The 18,379-nt window shown below is 38.4% G+C and overlaps 1 protein-coding gene across 1 annotated transcript in view; it reads left to right on the forward strand.

Annotated features, from left to right (window-relative positions):
• GC (GC vitamin D binding protein) overlaps positions 1 to 18,379 on the forward strand; it is a 286,233-nt gene that overhangs the window by 193,182 nt on the left and 74,672 nt on the right. Inside the window, exon 9 of the mRNA XM_053703332.1 lies at positions 13,166 to 13,298. Coding sequence (XP_053559307.1) covers positions 13,166 to 13,298 — 133 coding nt within the window. The remainder of the gene's footprint in view (positions 1 to 13,165; positions 13,299 to 18,379) is intronic.

An 18,379-nucleotide genomic window follows, 5' to 3' on the forward strand; every position in this document is an offset into this window, starting at 1 on the left:
GATCTTTGGGAGAGTATGGCCCCGATAGCATATTCTGAGGCATCCACCTCTAGGAAATATTGTAGAGCCGGGTTAGGGAATTGTAAAATGGGAGCAGACACAAACTTTTGTTTTAATAACTCAAAAGCGGTATTCACCTGTGGGTTCCAAGTAAACCTACAGTCCTTTTTTGTAAGTTGTCAGAGGTTTAACAATTTCGGAAAAATCTTTGATGAATCTTCTATAGAAATTAGAAAAAACAAGAAATTTTTTAATCTCTTTCTTGGTAGTTGGGATGGGCCAATCTGTGATAGCATGGATTTTCTTGTCCTCCATCTGTATTCCAGAAGGGGAAATCTCGTATACCAAAAAGGATATTGTAGGTGAAATGAAAACGCACTTTTCTACCTTGACATAGAGTGAATTCGATCTTAATCTGGAGAGAACTGCCCTTACATGTTCAATGTGATATACCAAAGTATCTGAATATATCAGTATATCATCTAAGTATATGACCATGTGTATGTCTAATAGGTCCCTGAATAGATTGTTCATGAAATGCTGGAAAGTTGCGGGGGCGTTACAAAGCCCGAATGGCATGACCGTATACTCGAACAAGCCATACCTTGTCTGAAATGCAGTCAGCCATTCGTCGCCTTGTCTTATCCTCACTAGATTGTATGCCCCCCTGAAGTCCAATTTCATAAAGATCTTGGCACCCTGTAAACGCTCTATCAACTCTGGTATCAACGGTAGGGGATATCGTTTTTTTCAGGTGCGTTTATTAAGCTCTCTATAGTCTATTATAGGCCTTAGACTGTTATCCTTATTTCTAACGAAAAATATCCCTGCCCTGCGGGAGAGGTAGACGGTCTTATGATCCCCTTCTCCAAATTCTCATCCAGATATTGTTTCAGATGTTTTAACTCTGGGTCAGACATAGGGAAGATATGGCCGAATGGAATAGAAGAATTTGGGAGTAGGTCTATGGGGCAATCGTAAGATCTATGTGGTGGTAAGCTTTGAGCTTGCTTCTTACTGAAGACATCCGCAAATTCGGAGTAACATGAGGGTATGTTATGTTCACATAGGTGCATTAGTGTGTCTCTAATCACTTTGGTGCAATTATTTAAGCAGTATGGTGAACTGAAATCTAACACACCATCTTCCCAATGAATAATGGGTTAATGAAGTCTTAACCAGGTTAAGCCTAGCATGATTGGAAATATGGGCGTGGTAATAACCTCAAAGGTTGTGGTCTCAGTATGCCCGGAAGGGAAAGTTAACATAATTGGTGTAGTGTGATGCGTTATCGGGCCTGATTTCAGGGAGGATCCACCAACTAGACGTATAGCAAGTGTATTCTCTTTCTTTATTAAAGGAATATTCAAACAGTGCACTAAATCAAAATCTATAAAGTTTGCGGTAGCACCGGAATCAATCATGGCCTGGGTATTTGCTTGTTGATCATCCCACTGTAGAGAAACAGAAAGAGAGAAATGAGAGGCTGTTTTATCTATGACATCATGGTAACATGGATCTTTCTGTGTCTTACCCTTCTTCTGTTTTGAGAGGTTTGGGCAGTTCTTAACTGTATGTTCTCTAGCAGCGCAGTACATACACAAGGTATGCAACCTTCTCCTGGCCTTTTCCTGGGGTTTGAGAGGACCCCTTACAAATGCTATGTCCATTGGTTCCTCTATACTTCTGTTAGGGTACGTAGGGGTAGCAAGGATGGACTTCTTGCGTGAAAAGTCAGGTATGGCTCTTTCAGACTTCCTTTCCCTTATGCGCCGATCAATCAATATGGTTAAAGAGATAAGAGATTCCAGTGTAGAGGGCATCTCAGTACGAGCCAATTCGTCTTTTACTGATTCTGATAGGCGGAGACAGAACTGTTTTTTTTAAAGCGTGATTGTTCCATAGCGTATCAGGGCCCCATCTCTTATACTCAGTAATGTACTCCTCTACTGGGCGTTTACCTTGATGTAGTGAGCGAATGGTGGTTTCGGCTGTGCTCTGTTTATTATTATACTCGTACAACAAGGACATTGCTGAAAATAATGAATCCAGGGAACCCAGGATAGGGTCATCCTTCTCATAAAAGGCATTTGCCCATGCTCTGGGCTCCCCGTGAGGTATGAAATTACAGTCAAAACCTTTATCCTGTCATTTGGATAAGTTTTGGGTTTGAGGGAAAAGAAGAGAGTGCAGGAGTTCTTAAATTCCCTGAAATTAGACCTTAATCCAGAAAACATTTCGGGTGGACAAACATGAGGTTCGGGGGATATGTCAGTGGCTGATGGTTTATTAGCTAATTGGTCACTAATGAATTTCCTGAGGTGTTCGTTTTCTGCTTGGATCTGTCTGAGACCCTGTAGGATAAGATCCATATTTTGGGATAGAGTTCCCACTCTGTTTGTCAGTTCGGTCAGATTCATTATTAGGTTAACTTTTCTTTTTTAGGGCTAAGTAATATGTAAAGAACCTGAAAAGGTTGCAATGTTAACCTTCTCCTCCACTCAGTCTCACACCAAACCTGTGGTTCTAGAATGTAGTTAGAACCAGGAATTTTGCTCATAGAAATGAGGGAGACTGGTATCAGTCAAGAGAATATGGAGTCTGCTGAATATAAAGATTGCAGGGAATACCACAGCTGAGTTAACCTTAAGTTAACCTGTGGTTCTAGAATGTAGTTAGAACCAGGAATTTTGCTCATAGAAATGAGGGAGACTGGTATCAGTCAAGAGAATATGGAGTCTGCTGAATATAAAGATTGCAGGGCATACCACAGCTGAGTTAACCTTAAGTTGGGTGTTATATTAACTTGGTTGGACTCAGGTTCATTTAGGTGATAACTGTACTGAACTTGTCAGATAGTAGGTCTTCCCCTATATACACAGAACCTTGGCCTGCTTTATAAGCAGAAAGTCACAAAGGAGCTTTAGGCAGATTCCAAGCAAAAATTCAAATGACAGATTGTTTCACTTTTGTTTAGATGAGTATGCAGTACAACAAATGCAACAATGTTTCCAATAGAAGTCTGTAAGACATATAAGCAGCAGCACGGACTTAGAATAGAAACTACACAGGCTAATACAATTGATTCTGCACAAGTTGTTAAAAGATATGCTTATCCTCCTGCGTCATGTATTTACCTATAATCCGGTCTCCGTTTACAGAGTTTACAGTCTTTAGATACACAATGTGTCTGAGAATCTAAGGAACTTACTTCACCTCCTCCTGTGGTTCGTCTGGTTGTTACCATTAGTCTGGCGCAAGTGAGTTGCTTCTGTTCAGTCAGAGTCGACGGGCTGTTCCATGTGACGTCACCCGATGCAGCGTTCTGAGCTGCACTGGCCGACTAGCAGGAGGCAGAGGATCTGGTAAGTCGGATAGTTGCTGCTTTCAGTAAAAGTAATAAGGTGGTAGGAGATACTCGGGAGGCCCCTGTCACTCTGCTTCAGAGAGGGAATCAAGCGCGGAGCTGCCATAGTCCCCTAGAAGAGCAGGCTAAAGTTTCCTTGCACAAGAGTTAAGTTGATCACTCACTATAGCAAATTACTTAGCATCATAGTGAGGGAGGAGGACCCTTTTATAGCATAATGAGAGTTTCCTGTTAAAGGCATAGTAAATGAGGAGACATTACATGACATTGGGTCTCTGTTAGCCTGACCCGGTTTCACTGTTTTTTTGCTCTTTGTTTTTATTTAGGACTCATTGTGCCCTTTTTAGGTTTTTTTTCTGGAGTTCCTTTTGCTGTCTGAACAGCTAACTCAGCATACTAATGCACTGTGGCTACTCTGCACTGTAGCAAACCGAGGGTTGCAAGTTCGATCCCCGGTGAGGTCTACTCAGCCTTTTCTCCTTTCAAGGTTGATAAGATGAGCAGAACCTTGAGTCCATTAAGAAGCATTAGCCGTGCTTTACAAGTACAATCATGTTTTCTCCATGTCTTTTCTTTAGTAAGGGGTGTGTTTTTGGGAGACTGACTGCTGGGAGACGGTGTCTCCTGGAGGCTGTTGACTCAGTCGAGTCTAGTTCCTGCAGTCTCTAGCAAGTCTTGTGGACTATCTGCGGGTCAGTGTCCTTGGGCTTTTTCCTTTTTTTTTTCAAAGTTGTTCTCAGCTTCGGATGAAGCGGGATTTTGTTGGGTAGGGGTTTTCAGGCCTGGTGCCCTCAGAATTGGCCACCTATTGTACCTTCCCATTTTTGCATTCAGTGACCTCTATAACTTGGGTATTGTTTTGCCAAAAGTAATAAATGCAGCTGTGGACTCTTTCCATTTATGAAGAAAAACTTAAATTATGCTTACCTGATAATTTTCTTTTCTTCACAGCTCCCCGCACTTATTTTTTCTGTGGGGCGTCTGTATTTTTGTTCTTCTGGCACCTTTTCACCCTGATATTTCTTCTACTGTTCCTTGTTCCCTCAGCAGAATCACTGGGGGATGAGGGAAGTGGGGAAGGTATTTAAGTCTTTGCCTCCTCCTGGTACCAGGTTCTGAATTACCAAATGTAATGAATGCAGCTGTGGACTATTTCCATCTGAAGAAAGGAAAATGATCAGTTAAGCATAATTTGATTTCCTCCAGACAAATAGTTTATTGCTGAGGCCAAATAATTACATTTTAGTCTCATCTGTCCATAACACCTTTTTTCCATGTGGCCTCAGAATCTCCTAGGTGTGTTATGGCAAAGCTCAGTCGTGACTGCATGAGGCCTTTCTTGAGGAGTGGCTTTTTTCTTGCAACCCTCCCATACAAGCCACATTTGTGGAGAATTTGTGATATTGTTGTCACATGCACACAATGATCACTCTTTGTCATAAATTCCTGCAACTACTTTAGAGTTGCTTTGTGCCTCTTGGTAGCCTCTCTGACCAGTTTCCTCCTGACTCTTTCATCCAGTTTGGAGCAACGCCCTGATCCAGAGAGGGTCTGTGTTGTACCAAATACCTTCCACTTCTTAATAATAGACTTCACTGTGCTTCTAGGCATTGATAACTTTGATATTTTCTTGTATCCATCTTCTGACTTGTGCCTGTCCACAGCATTATCCAAGAGATCTTTTGACAGTGCCTTGCATAGTTGATTGTTTTCTTTAGTTGCACTACCAGGGACAGAGATGTTCCAGGAAAGCTCTTTTCATGCTAAGCTAATCAATAAGTCCACAGCTGATCACAGTTGAAGGTCAAATGGCTTTGTGTGTGCCATTGAGAAGGTGATTACCTACACCTGATTGAGTTTACAAGTAATTTTAGGAGGGGTGATCCTTTTTCCAACTCAGTGATTCTGTTTTTGAATTGTCTAAATTTTTGTCTGGCATGTTGGTGTTATATATTTCACTTGGATGTTATAAGTTGCTCTGAGTAATTACAACTGAATAAACAAAAACTGTGTCTGTCTTTATGTCAGGCTGCAAAGCAACAAAATGTGATTATTTTCAATAGGGGTGATTCTTTTTAATACCCACTGTATCAACAGTCTTAAGTGGAATTTGAACCTGTGCTACTCAACAGCTGTGAGTTGCTCATCTGGGTCTTTACAAACTCAATTGCACTTTTCCATTTCCTATTGATATCAAATACCAATTTATGGACACTTGGTCACTGAAATCATCTTAGAGTCAAATGCGTTCAGAAACATTTTTCCATTTGTATCAGATATTTCTGAGATTTCTGTATCACTAATTTTAAACCTAGAAGCTTTGTTAATTCAAATTTGGTCTTATAGCAGAATATGCATAACATATCATTTGAACTTTGCCTGTTTTTCTATTTCTCATCTGTGAACATCATTATTTATCACTAAGTCCAAAGGAGAAAGTAGGAGCATGCCAATACTCAAAAGTTTAATTATAGATATAAAAAATATCAACATTTTGGACCAACATATTCATAGTCATGTATGATATATATGTATACACAGCCAGTATATAAACATATAGCTCCTCCCACCAATTAGCTACATCAACACTATCAATTAGATCCATTTTCTATTATTACCCCATTAATAAACATATATATCTCTATATTCCTAAATTATTAACCAAAGATCATTCTCAGAGGCAAATTTGATTTTTTTTAAATTGAAGACTCAAAGCCCAATGGAAATGAATAGGGATTGTGATTTAACTGTATTTTTTGTAAATGTGGCTTTACATTTTTTTTTACCTAAAGCTGAGAATATAATGCAGGCAAAATAGATTTCCTTACTGAAGACTTACATCAAACTTAAATGGATGATGGTTGCAAAATATGATATAGGTAATTCTACAATTTCACATGGACAATTAGCATAGATGGAAAAACGACTCATTCTTAAAATAAACTTGGCACTGGATATATCCAGAAATCATCAAACTTAAGAGAAAAGTATCAAGATCCATTAATTTAGTAAACATTTCTCATTGAATTAAGATACTTTACACCAAAAGATTTTGGCTTTACATTATTTTTAAGAAACAAAAACATAAAACTTTTACAGCTATGTTATTGTACTATTTTTTTAATCCATCAAACCCACTGCAGTTTCATAAAAATTGAAATCCTTAGCTTTAATATAAAGTAATATTTTTCATGGTGCAATTGACTTTTTTCAGAATTTCTCAATCGGGACATTATGGTCTAAAATTTGTCAGCATGGCAAAAAATATCACGCTGACCCTTGCATTGGCAGACATGGAATAATCTATGAAAAAGGATTGAACCAGGAATTCCTTGCGAGTTGTGAGCTTACATTTATAGAAAGTAATGAAGCTCCCTAGAATGCAGATTTTAGCAGGGGAGAGCAAGTGTCACAGGGAGTAATCAAATGCATGGATTGGTACATATTATATTATAAGTAATTAAAAAACGTTCTCCTAATTAGGCTAAACAACTTTATTGCAATAAAATATGCACAAACAAATCTATAATATTTGCATTTGACCATATTTAGTCCACATAAAGAAACTTTTCTAATCCCATGCTAGTTTATAGAATGTATTTGCATGAGGGCACATAATGGTTAATACACTTAGGGGCAGATGTGTCACTATCTGTACAAACAAGGTTCACAGGTAGTGAACGAATCCTTTTGGAATTGCAATTTGCAGGCAACATTCACTGTCTGTATTTATCATTGCACGAGCTGATAACTCTGCCCCCCCCTGCGTTCACGTAACTAGCTGCGCAAGAGCAAGGCTTAAGACTCAACCCGGCCAGATAAGTCTAGCCTGGTTTAAATCTGCCCCTTCTGAGGTGGCAGAAAGGGTTTAGGAAGCGGCAGTGTAAAATTTTGCTTAAAGAGACATTAACGTGTTGGGCACAACTACCCTATAATTGTTATTGCTCACTATCACCTAGATTAGGAGTTTTGCGTTCCCGGAATGTAGCAAGCATTTTAGCATGTAACGCAACGTCAATCCCGCACTCAAAAAAATTAAATTTTTGCGTGAGATTTCCATAGTGCCGATATTACAAGTTGTGTGGTGAGGCTAAAATGCTTGCGTTCCAGCCTATACTGACACGATCCGTTCTGCAGCCTGAGACCAGTAGTTATGAGTTTTGCACAACAAAACTGTTACACAAAACTCATAACTAAACTGTTACAAAGTACACTAACACCCATAAACTACCTATTAACCCCTATTCCACCGCCCTCCCGCATCGCAAACACTAAATTAAATTTATTAACCCCTAATCTGCCTCTCCCAACATCGCCGCCACTAATAAAATATATTAACCCCTATTCCACCGCTCCCCAACATTGCCGCCACTAAATAAAGTAATTAACCCCTAAACCTCTGGCTTCCCACATCACCGTCACTAAATAAACCTATTAACCCCTAAACCGCCAGCCCTCCACACCGCATAAAACTAAATTAAACTATTAACCCCTAAACCTAACAACCCCCTAACTTTATATTAAAGTTACAATATCCCTATCTTAAAATAAATAAAAACTTACCTGTGAAATAAAAAAAAACTGTTTAAACTAACAATTAAGCTAATATAACTATTATACTAAAATTAAAATAGCTACAAATTAAATAAACTAAAATACACATTAAAAAAAACTAACACTACTAAAAAAAATAATTCAAAAATTACAAAAAATAAAAATACTATATTACAAAAAATAACAAACACTAAATTACGAAAAATAACAAACGAAATTATCCAAAATAAAAACAATTACACCTAATCTAATAGCCCTATAAAAATAAAAAAAGCCCCCTCCAAAATAAAAAAAACCTAGCCTACAATAAACTACAAATAGCCCTTAAAAGGGCCTTTTGTAGGGCATTGCCCTAAAGAAATCAGCTCTTTTCCCTGTAAAAAAATACAAATACCCCCCCCAACAGTAAAACCGACCACCCAACCAACCCCCCAAAATAAAAAACCTAACTAAGAAAAACCTAAGCTACTCATTGCCCTGAAAATGGCATTTGTATGGGCATTGCCCTTAAAAGGGCATTTAGATCTTTTGCATTGCCTTGAAAAGGGTATTTAGCTTTTTTAAGAAAGCCCAAACCCTAATCTAAAAAAAAAACCACCCAAAAAAGTTTTAAAAAAAATAACACTAACCCCCAACGATCCACTTACAATTTTTGAAGTCCAGACATCGAGGCAGCGAGAAGTCTTCATACAAGCGGCGAGGTCTTCATCCATCCAAGTGGCGTCTTCTATCTTCATCCAGTCGGCATCTTCTATCTTCATCCCGGCGGCGTCTTCTATCTTCATCTAGGCGGCACGGAGCGGATCCATCCTTCAAGACATCCGATGCGGAGCATCCTCTTCCTACGGTCCCCGCTGTACACTGAATCTTCAATTCAAAATGGTGTCCCTTGCATTCCTATTGGCTGATTTGATTTTTTAAATTCAAATTAGCCATTAGGATGAGAGCTACTAAAATCCTACTGGCTGTTCAAATCAGCCAATAGGATCATTGCTACTGAAATTCTATTGGCTGATTTGAATAGCCAATAGAATTTCAGTAGCTCTCATCCGCGATCGCCATTCCGCGCTTAAGGTGTTAGTTATGGAGCTCATCACCACCATATCACACACGCAAGGCGGCTTTTCAAAAACTTGTAAAGGCAGCGCTATGGAGGGTGGAATAATTCGTTTTGCACTCTCTATAGCGCAAAACTTGTAATCTAAGTGTGTTATTGCATTGTGTCCTGTTCCTGCAGCTCTTTTTAAATTCATTCACCTGTTTTAATAGCTTAAAAGTGTCAGATACTGAAGCTTCGATTCGTACTGGAATCTGCCATCTTGGAGCTCAGGTATTCTCACAGCCAGTTTGACATTTTGCTGTGGCTGCATTGCTTTACATTATTGTTGAGTACTTTTCTAAATATATTTTGTGTTACTGTAAAACTGTGTAAAAAATACAAAAATGTAAAACTCACATGATGTATCATGCACACTAACCTGAAGCACATTATACAGCTGTAAAAAAAAGTGGACAATATCACTGATCTGTGTTTGTGCACAGCTTATATCACAGGCTGTAAGAATGCCTGAGCTCCAAGATGGCAGCCCCCAGTACAAAGAGGCGGAGTTTCAGTATCTGGCACCTTTAAAGTGAATGTAAATTTTGATGCTAAAGTGCCCGGTTTTTAAAACTTTGATTAAAAACAGGGGCACTTTAATTCATAAAAATTTACATTTCACTCCTGTTGTGACAAAAAACTTACCTTTTAAACTTCACAGCAGCTCCAGCTTTCTCCGGTCTCACAAGCCATTTCTGATGTCAGAAATGATTGATAGGGCATTCTCCAATCACAGCTTCCCCCCCGGGGGATTCAGTGTCTGATTCACTGCTGTGATTGGAGGAAGCCGATGCCTCATTTTAGACCCAGGAAGAGGCCTTGAAACAGGTGGAGGAAGCTGGAGCTGCTGTGAAGATTAAAAGGTAAGTTTTTTTTCACAACAGGAGTGAAATGAAAATGTTTGATGAATTAAAGTGCCCCTGTTTTTAATCGAAGTTTTAAAAACCGGGCACTTTAGCATCAAAATTTACATTCACTTTAAGCTATAAAACAGGAGAAGTGATTTGTAAAGAGCTGCAGGAACAGGATGAAATTCAATAACATAGGCCTAGATTTAGAGTTTGGCGTTAGCCGTCAAATGCAGTGTTAAGGGGTCCTAACGCTTCTTTTTACTGCCCGCTGGTATTTAGAGTCAGTCAGGAAAGGGTCTACCGCTCACTTTCTTTCCGCAACTCCAGGCTACCGCAGATCCCCTTACGTCAATTGCGTATCCTATCTTTTCAATTGGATTTGCCTAACACTGGTATTTGGAGTCTTGGAAGAAGTGAGCGGTAGAGCCTCTACCGACAAGACTCTAACCGCAAAAAAAAGTCAGTAGTTAAGAGCTTTATGGGCTAACGCCGGAACATAAAGCTCTTAACTACTGTGCTATAAAGTACACTAACACCCGTAAACTACCTATCAACCCCTAAACCGAGGCCCCCCACGCAAAACCTCTAATAAAATTTTTTAACCCCTAATCTGCCGACCGGACACCGCCGCCACCTACATTATAGCTATGAACCCCTAATCTGCTGCCCCTAACATCGCAGACACCTACATTATATTTATTACCCCCTAATCTGCCCCCCCAACGTCGCCGCTACCTACCTACAATTATTAACCCCTAATCTGCCGCCCCCAACGTCGCCGCTACTATAATAAAGTTATTAACCCCTAAACCTAAGTCTAACCCTAACCCTAACACCCCCCTAACATAAATATAATTTAAATTAAACGAAATAATATTCCTATAATTAAATAAATTAATCCTATTTAAAACTAAATACTTACCTAGAAAATAAACCCTAATATAGCTACAATATAACTAATAACTACATTGTATCTATTTTAGGATTTATATTTATTTTACAGGCAACTTTGTGTTTATTTTAACTAGGTACAATAGCTATTAAATAGTTCCAATCAGCCAATAGAATGCGAGCTCAATCCGATTGGCTGATTGGATCAATCAGCCAATCAGATTTTTCCTACCTTAATTCCGATTGGCTGATAGAATCCTATCAGCCAATCGGAATTGAAGGGACGCCATCTTCGATGACGTCACTTAAAGGTACCGTCATTGTGCAAGAAGACTCCGGATGAAGAGGATGGCTCTGCGTCGGCTCCTTGGAAGATGGCTCCGCTCCGGATGGATGAAGATTGAAGACACTGTCTGGATGAAGACTTCTACCGGATGAAGGACCTCTTCTGCGCACCTTGGATGAAGATTTCGGCCCGGTTGGGTGAAGATGACTCAAGGTAGGGAGATCTTCGGGGGTTAGTGTTAGGTTTTTTTAAGGGGGGTTTGGGTGGGTTAGAGTAGGGGTATGTGGGTGGTGGGTTTTAATGTTGGGGGGTTGTATTTTTTTTTACAGGTAAAAGAGCTGATTACTTTGGGGCAATGCCCCGCAAAAAGCCCTTTTAAGGGCTGGTAAAAGAGCTGATTACTTTTGTAATTTAGAATAGGGTAGGGCATTTTATTATTTTGGGGGGCTTTTTTATTTTATTAGGGGGCTTAGATTAGGTGTAATTAGTTTAAACTTCTTGTAATTTTTTTTATTTTCTGTAATTTAGTGTTTGTTTTTTTTGGTATTATAGATTAGTTTATTTAATTGTATTTTAGTTTAGCTAATTGTAGTTAATTTATTTAATTAATTTATTGATAGTATAGTGTTAGGTGTATTTATAACTTAGGTTAGGATTTATTTTACATGTAATTTTGTACTTATTTTAACTAGGTAGCTATTAAATAGTTATTAACTATTTAATAGCTATTGTACCTAGTTAAAATAAATACAAAGTTGCCTTTAAAATAAATATAAATCCCAAAATAGCTACAATGTAATTATTAGTTATATTGTAGCTATATTAGGGTTTCTTTTATAGGTATTTAGTTTTAAATAGGAATAATTTATTTAATGATAGTAAATTGATTTTGTTTAATTAAAATTATATTTAAGTTAGGAGGGTGTTAGGGTTAGGGTTAGAGTTAGGTTTAGGGGTTAATAACTTTATTATAGTAGCGGCGACGTTGGGGGCGGGGGATTAGGGGTTAATAATTGTAGGTAGGTGGCGGCGATGTTAGGGAGGGCAGATTAGGGGTTAATACTATTTATTATAGTGTTTGCGAGGTGGGAGTGCTGCGGTTTAGGGGTTAATACATTTATTATAGTGGCGGATTAGGGGTTAATAAGTGTAGGTAGGTGGCGGCGACGTTGGGGGTCAGATTAGGGGGTAATAAATATAATATAGGTGTTGGCGATGTTAGGGGCAGTAGATTAGGGTTTCATAGCTATAATGTAGGTGGCGGCGGTGTCTGGAGCGGTAGATTAGGGGTTAATAATATAATGCAGGTGGTGACGATGTCGGGGGCAGCAGATTAGTGGTTAATAAGTGTAAGGTTAGGGCTGCTTAGACTCGGGGTTCATGTTAGGGTGTTAGGTGTAGACTTAGAAAGTGTTTCCCCATAGGAAACAATGGGGCTGCGTTAGGAGCTGAACGCTGCTTTTTTGCAGGTGTTAGGTTTTTTTCAGCCAGCTCAGCCCCATTGTATCCTATGGGGATATCATGCACGAGCACGTTTTTCCAGCTTACCGCTACCGTAGGCAACGCTGGTATTGAGGGTTGAAGTGGCGCTAAATTATGCTCAACGCTCCATTTTCTGAGCCTAACGCAGCCACTCAGGCAACTCTAAATACCAGCGTTGTCTTAAGGGTGCGCTGGAAAAAAAGCAGTGTTAGCACCGCGGGTCTTTACCGACAAAACTCTAAATCTAGGCGATAGTGAGTAGTTACAGTTCTTTTGTAGTTGTCCACAATTTAATGTCCCTTTAATAAATATCACTTGCAGGCTCTCAAGTACACTTGCCCTTTGATAAATATAGCCCTCATTAAATGAATGATTGTATAGGACCATTCATGCTTCTTATACATTGAACACAGTTTTATCTATATTAGAATTATTCTGAGCACTGCTAAACAGACTATTATGAACTTTATTGGTATTAATCCAGAATAAAAAAAAAGCTGTTTGATGAAAGAAACAGGATGTTCTTTACCATTATTATCTGAATTTAAAGAGATCATCTATCAGCACAATGGGACAAGCGAACAAAAATATGCCATGATCTAATCTGTATGTTCTTTACTTTTGTTTTTCTTCAGATACCTGTTTGAGTTAGCAAGGAGAAATACTAAGCTGCCAGAAGTGTTCATCAGTAAACTACATGGTTCCGTTGAAGGAATTGTGAAAGGATGCTGTAATTCTGCAGACTCTAATACTTGCCTGAATAACAAGGTACTGTCATTTTATCTACATTGATGTTGTACAAATTTTTTAATAACACAAGACTTACAAGTACAAGAAAAGAAAAATAATGCATTAAGGAAATTACCATTATAGAACTTTAAATCTCATTTCACTTATTATGAACGTGTGGAATATGGGAGAACCTATATGCTAGAAATCTTAAGGGAACATTAAAGGGACAGTCTAGGCCAAAATAAACTTTCATGATTCAGATAGAGCAGGTAATCTTAAACAATTTTCCAATTTACTTTTATCACCAATTTTGTTTTGTTCTCTTGGTATTCTTAGTTGAAAGCTTAACCTAGGAGGTTCATATGCTAATTTCTTAGACCTTGAAGCCCATCTCTTTTCAGATTGCATTTTAACAGTTTTTCACCACTAGAGGATGTTAGTTCACGTATTTCATATAGATAACACTGTGCTCGTGCACGTGAAGTTATCTGGGAGCAGGCACTGATTGGCTAGACTGCAAGTCTGTCAAAAGAACTGAAAAAAGGGGCAGTTTGCAGAGGCTTAGATACAAGATAATCACAGAGGTTAAAGGTATATTATTATAACTGTGTTGGTTATGCAAAACTGGGGAATGGGTAATAAAGGGATTATCTATCTTTTAAAACAATAAAAATTCTGGTGTAGACTGTCCCTTTAAATTATTTTTATTATGCCTTGTAGACATATGCATAGGTGGATGATTCATTCTGAAATTTTTGAGAAATTCGATTTGCCCAAATACTCGGCTAGATTATGAGTTTTGCGCTATACCAGGTGCGTAAATAACGCAATAAAATGAGCGGTACCGCACTTTCCATAGTGCTGTTATTACGAGTTACTGAAAAACCTCCTTGTGCTGTGCGTTATAGTGCGTTTAGCTCCATACCGCACTAAAGCCAAGGGCTGAGTCTACATGCTCGTGCACACTTTCCCCCCTAGACATCAATGGGGAGAGAGTGTTAGAAAAAAACTAACACCTGCGATCGTGGAATGGCAAATCGCTGTAATGCAACCCCATCGATGTCTATGGGGGAAATAAAGTTACATTTAAACCTAACACCCTAACATAAACCCCTAGTCTAAATACCCCTAATCCGCCGCCCCCCCACATTGCAACTAATAAATAAAACTATTAACCCCTAAACCGCTGGCCCCCCACATGGTAACTAATAAACTTAACCGATTAATCCCTAAACCGCTGGGCCCCCACATCGCAAAACACTAAATTAAACTATTAACCCCTAAACCTAACACCCCCCCAAATTAAAAGTTACAATATAACTATATTAAAATAAATAAAATCTTACCTGTGAAATAAAAAAAACTAACATTAAACTATAAATTAACCTAACATTATTATTCTAATAAATTTTAAAAAAAAACTACCAATTAAAAAACCTAAATGATAAATTTAAATAAACCTAATACTATGAAAAAAATAAAAAAGTCTAACATTACAAAAAATAATAAACACTAAAATTAAGAGAAATAAAAAAATCTAAGATTACAAAAAATAATAAATTAAATTATCAAAATAAAAACAATTACACCTAATCTAATAGCCCTATAAAAATAAAAAGCCTCCCCCAAAATAAAACACCCCCTAACCTAACAATAAACTACCAATAGCCCTTAAAAGGGCCTTTTGTAGGGCATTGCCCTAAATTAAACAGCTCTTTTACATTAAAATATTGCAAAGTCCCCCCTAAAAGTAAAATCCTCCCACCCAACCAACCCCCAAAATAAAAAAGTCTAAATAAAATCTAAGCTACCCATTGCCCTAAAGGGGGCATTTGTATGGGCATTGCCATTAAATCTGCATTCAGAAAAAAACCACTAACCCCATAAAATCTACTCACGGTTCGTGAAGTCCGAACATCCATCTTCATCCAGGCGTCTAGAAGTCTTCATCCAGGCAGCAACATCTTCATCTATTGTGGGTCCATCTTCTTTCTTCATCCCGGTGTCGCGGAGCTGTGGAGGCGCGGAGGTTCTTTGCCGGTGGCACGGACATCCAGCATGGAGGATCCTCTTCATACGGTCACCGCCATACACTGAAGCTTGAATGTAAGGTACCCAGTTAAATATGGGGTACCCTGCATTCCTATTGGCTCACATTTTTAAATCAGCCAATAGGATGAGAGCTACTGAAATCCTATTAGCTGATTTGAACAGCTCCTCCACGCTGGATGTCCGAGTCGCTAGCAAGGAAGCTCCGCGCCTCCATAGCTCTGCGACACTGAAATGAAGAAAGAAGATTGCCCCGCGATGGATGAAGATGTCGCCGCCTGGATAAAGACTTCTCACCGTCTGGATGAAGATGGATGTCCGGACTTCAGGAACCGTGAGTAGATTTTATGGGGTTAGTTTTTTTTTAGATTAGGGATGGGCACTGTAAAAGAGCTGAATGCCCTTTTAAGGGCAGTAAAACAGCTGAATGCCCTTTTAAAGGAAATTCCCATACAAATGGGTAGCTTAGGTTTTATTTAGACTTAGGTTTTTAATTTTGGGGAGTTGGTTGGGTGGGGGTTTTACTGTTGGGGGACTTTGTAATTTTTTGTCGGTAAAAGAGCTGTTTAACTTAGGGCTATGTCCTACAAAAGGCCCTTTTAATGGCTATTGGTAGTTGATTGTAGGTTAGGGGGTGTTTTTATTTGGGGGCTTTTTTATTTTTAGAGGACTATTAGATTAGGTGTAATTGTTTTTATTTTTGATAATTTCGTTTATTATTTTTTGTAATTTTTTTTTTTTTTTCGTAGTATTAGGTTTTTTTAAATTTGTAATTTAGGTTTTTTATTTTTTCGTAGTGTTAGGTTTTTTTAATCATGTAATTTAAGTTTTTTAATTGGTAGTTTTTTTTAAATTTTGTTTCACAGGTAAGTTTTTATTTATTTTAAGATAGTTATATTGTAACTTTTAATTTAAAGTCAGGGGGGTGTTTAGTTTTAGGGGTTAATAGTTTAATTTAGTGTTTTGCGATGTGGGGGGCCGGCGGTTTAGGAGTTAATAGGTTTAGTTTATTAGTTACGATGTGGGGGCCGGCGGTTTAGGGGTTAATAGGTTTATATAGTGTTGGCGATGTGGGGGGGCGGTGGTTTAGGGATTAATAGGTTTATTTTAGTGTCAGCAATGTGGGTTGGCGGCAGATTAGGGGCTAATAGGTTTAATATAGTGTTTGAGATGCAGGGGATGGCGGTTTAGGGGTTAATAGGTAGTTTATTGGTATTAGTGTACTTTGTAACATTTTAGTTATGAGTTTTGTGAAACATTTTTGTTTTGCAAAATCCATAACTACTGGTCTCAGATTACGGAATGGATTGTGACGGTATAGGCTGTAATGCAAGCATTTTAGCTGGACCGCACAACCTGTAATACAATGCTATGGAAAATCCCACACTCAAATGTCATTTTTTTGAGTGCGAAATGTAGAGTTGTGTTAAGGCTAAAATGCTTGCGTTACAGCTTATACCGCCACGACTCGTAATATGCATTACCGGCCATTCCATGCACAATGGCCAATTTTTCAGTAGTTTAGTCGTACCGCAAAACTCGTAATCTAGGTGTAGTTTGTTAGGCATGTCATTTGTTTTAAACAAAATTCTTTAACATACATTTGACAACAAAATTCATTCAAAACAAAGTGCCCTGCAGCCCCCAAACCACTAAACCTAACTGTTAAACATACTATTAATAACCCCCAAAATATAAATTGCCACAAACCCCTCACAATAAAATCCTTATGCTTTTAACCCCTAAATATCCACAACTCCCATCACAAAAAAACTGAGGCATTAACCCTTAAACCAGTGCTTTCCAAACTGTGTGTCGGGACACACTAGTGTATTGGCAGCAGTGTGTAGGTGTGTCCCTGCTTCAGCACAAATTTTTTTAAATTTAATTATTTTATTTTTTGGGGGGGTTTTCTGACTTTCCGCCTGCTTGCTACGCATACCACATGGTTGACACGTGATTGATACCTAGAGGGTCACAGATCATCTTATCCTAGTGCCGCAGCTCAGTGGGAACTAAAACTATTCCAATTGGCGGCTTTGGCAGCACATTGGCTCCTGACTGCACGTGTAGTCTCCTTAATTGGCTCGTGACTGCATGTGTAGTCAGTGAGTGCGACAGCAGTGTGTTTGCAGCGCGGGCAGTAGTCAATCAGAATCACCGAGGGCGGCAGCTTAAACGTTTAGCTGAAGTCAGAAGTCAGTGGGGTTTTTTTTGCAGCTAGCTCCCAGTAGTGTATTGTTGCTCCTGCTCTTGATATATGGATAGTAAGTGGAAGCTTAAAAATGCTTGCTGATGAAATGCGAGTGTCTTTATCTAATATTACACCAAATATTTAGAAATTGTGTTCATCCCATCAACCTCATACATCCCATTAAAATAATAAGTAGGTATTGGTGTAGTTATTTTTTAATTCTTGCACATACTGTTACTTGTAAATACATTGTGTTATTATATAATTTATGCAAGTGTCCGCATCTCTTAAAACAAGTTAGTTTAACCTCCTTTTTGCTAGTACAACTCAATTACTGTGTCACGAAATGATGTAGGGCTAAAAAGTGTGTCACCAAGATGAAAAGTTTGGAAGGCTCTGCCTTAAACCTTACATACAGAACATAAAAAAATGTATATATATATATTTGCTGCACTCTCCCTATTAGGGAATCGCTGTGTGTTAACACAGTATGAAGCATGTCGGATATCTAATTTGGATATCTTACCCAGGATCCTCTTGTGCATTGGTAACTGGGTAAAAGCAAGCGGGGATACTTGCCTAGATGTGCTAATTTCCTATGCAGCAATTTTTATTGATTTTATATATATATATATATATATATATATATATATATATATATATATACAGCTCACAAAAGTGAGTACACCCCTCAAATTGTTGTAAATATTTTATTATATCTTTTCATGTGACAACACTGAAGAAATTACACTTTGCTACAATGAAAAGTAGTGAGTGTACAGCCCGTATAACAGTGTAAATGTGCTGTCCCCTCAAAATAACTCAACACACAGCCATTAATGTCTAAACCGTTGGCAACAAAAGTGAGTCCGAA

This window comes from Bombina bombina, chromosome 2 (assembly GCF_027579735.1).
Source record: "Bombina bombina isolate aBomBom1 chromosome 2, aBomBom1.pri, whole genome shotgun sequence".
NCBI lineage: Eukaryota > Metazoa > Chordata > Amphibia > Anura > Bombinatoridae > Bombina > Bombina bombina.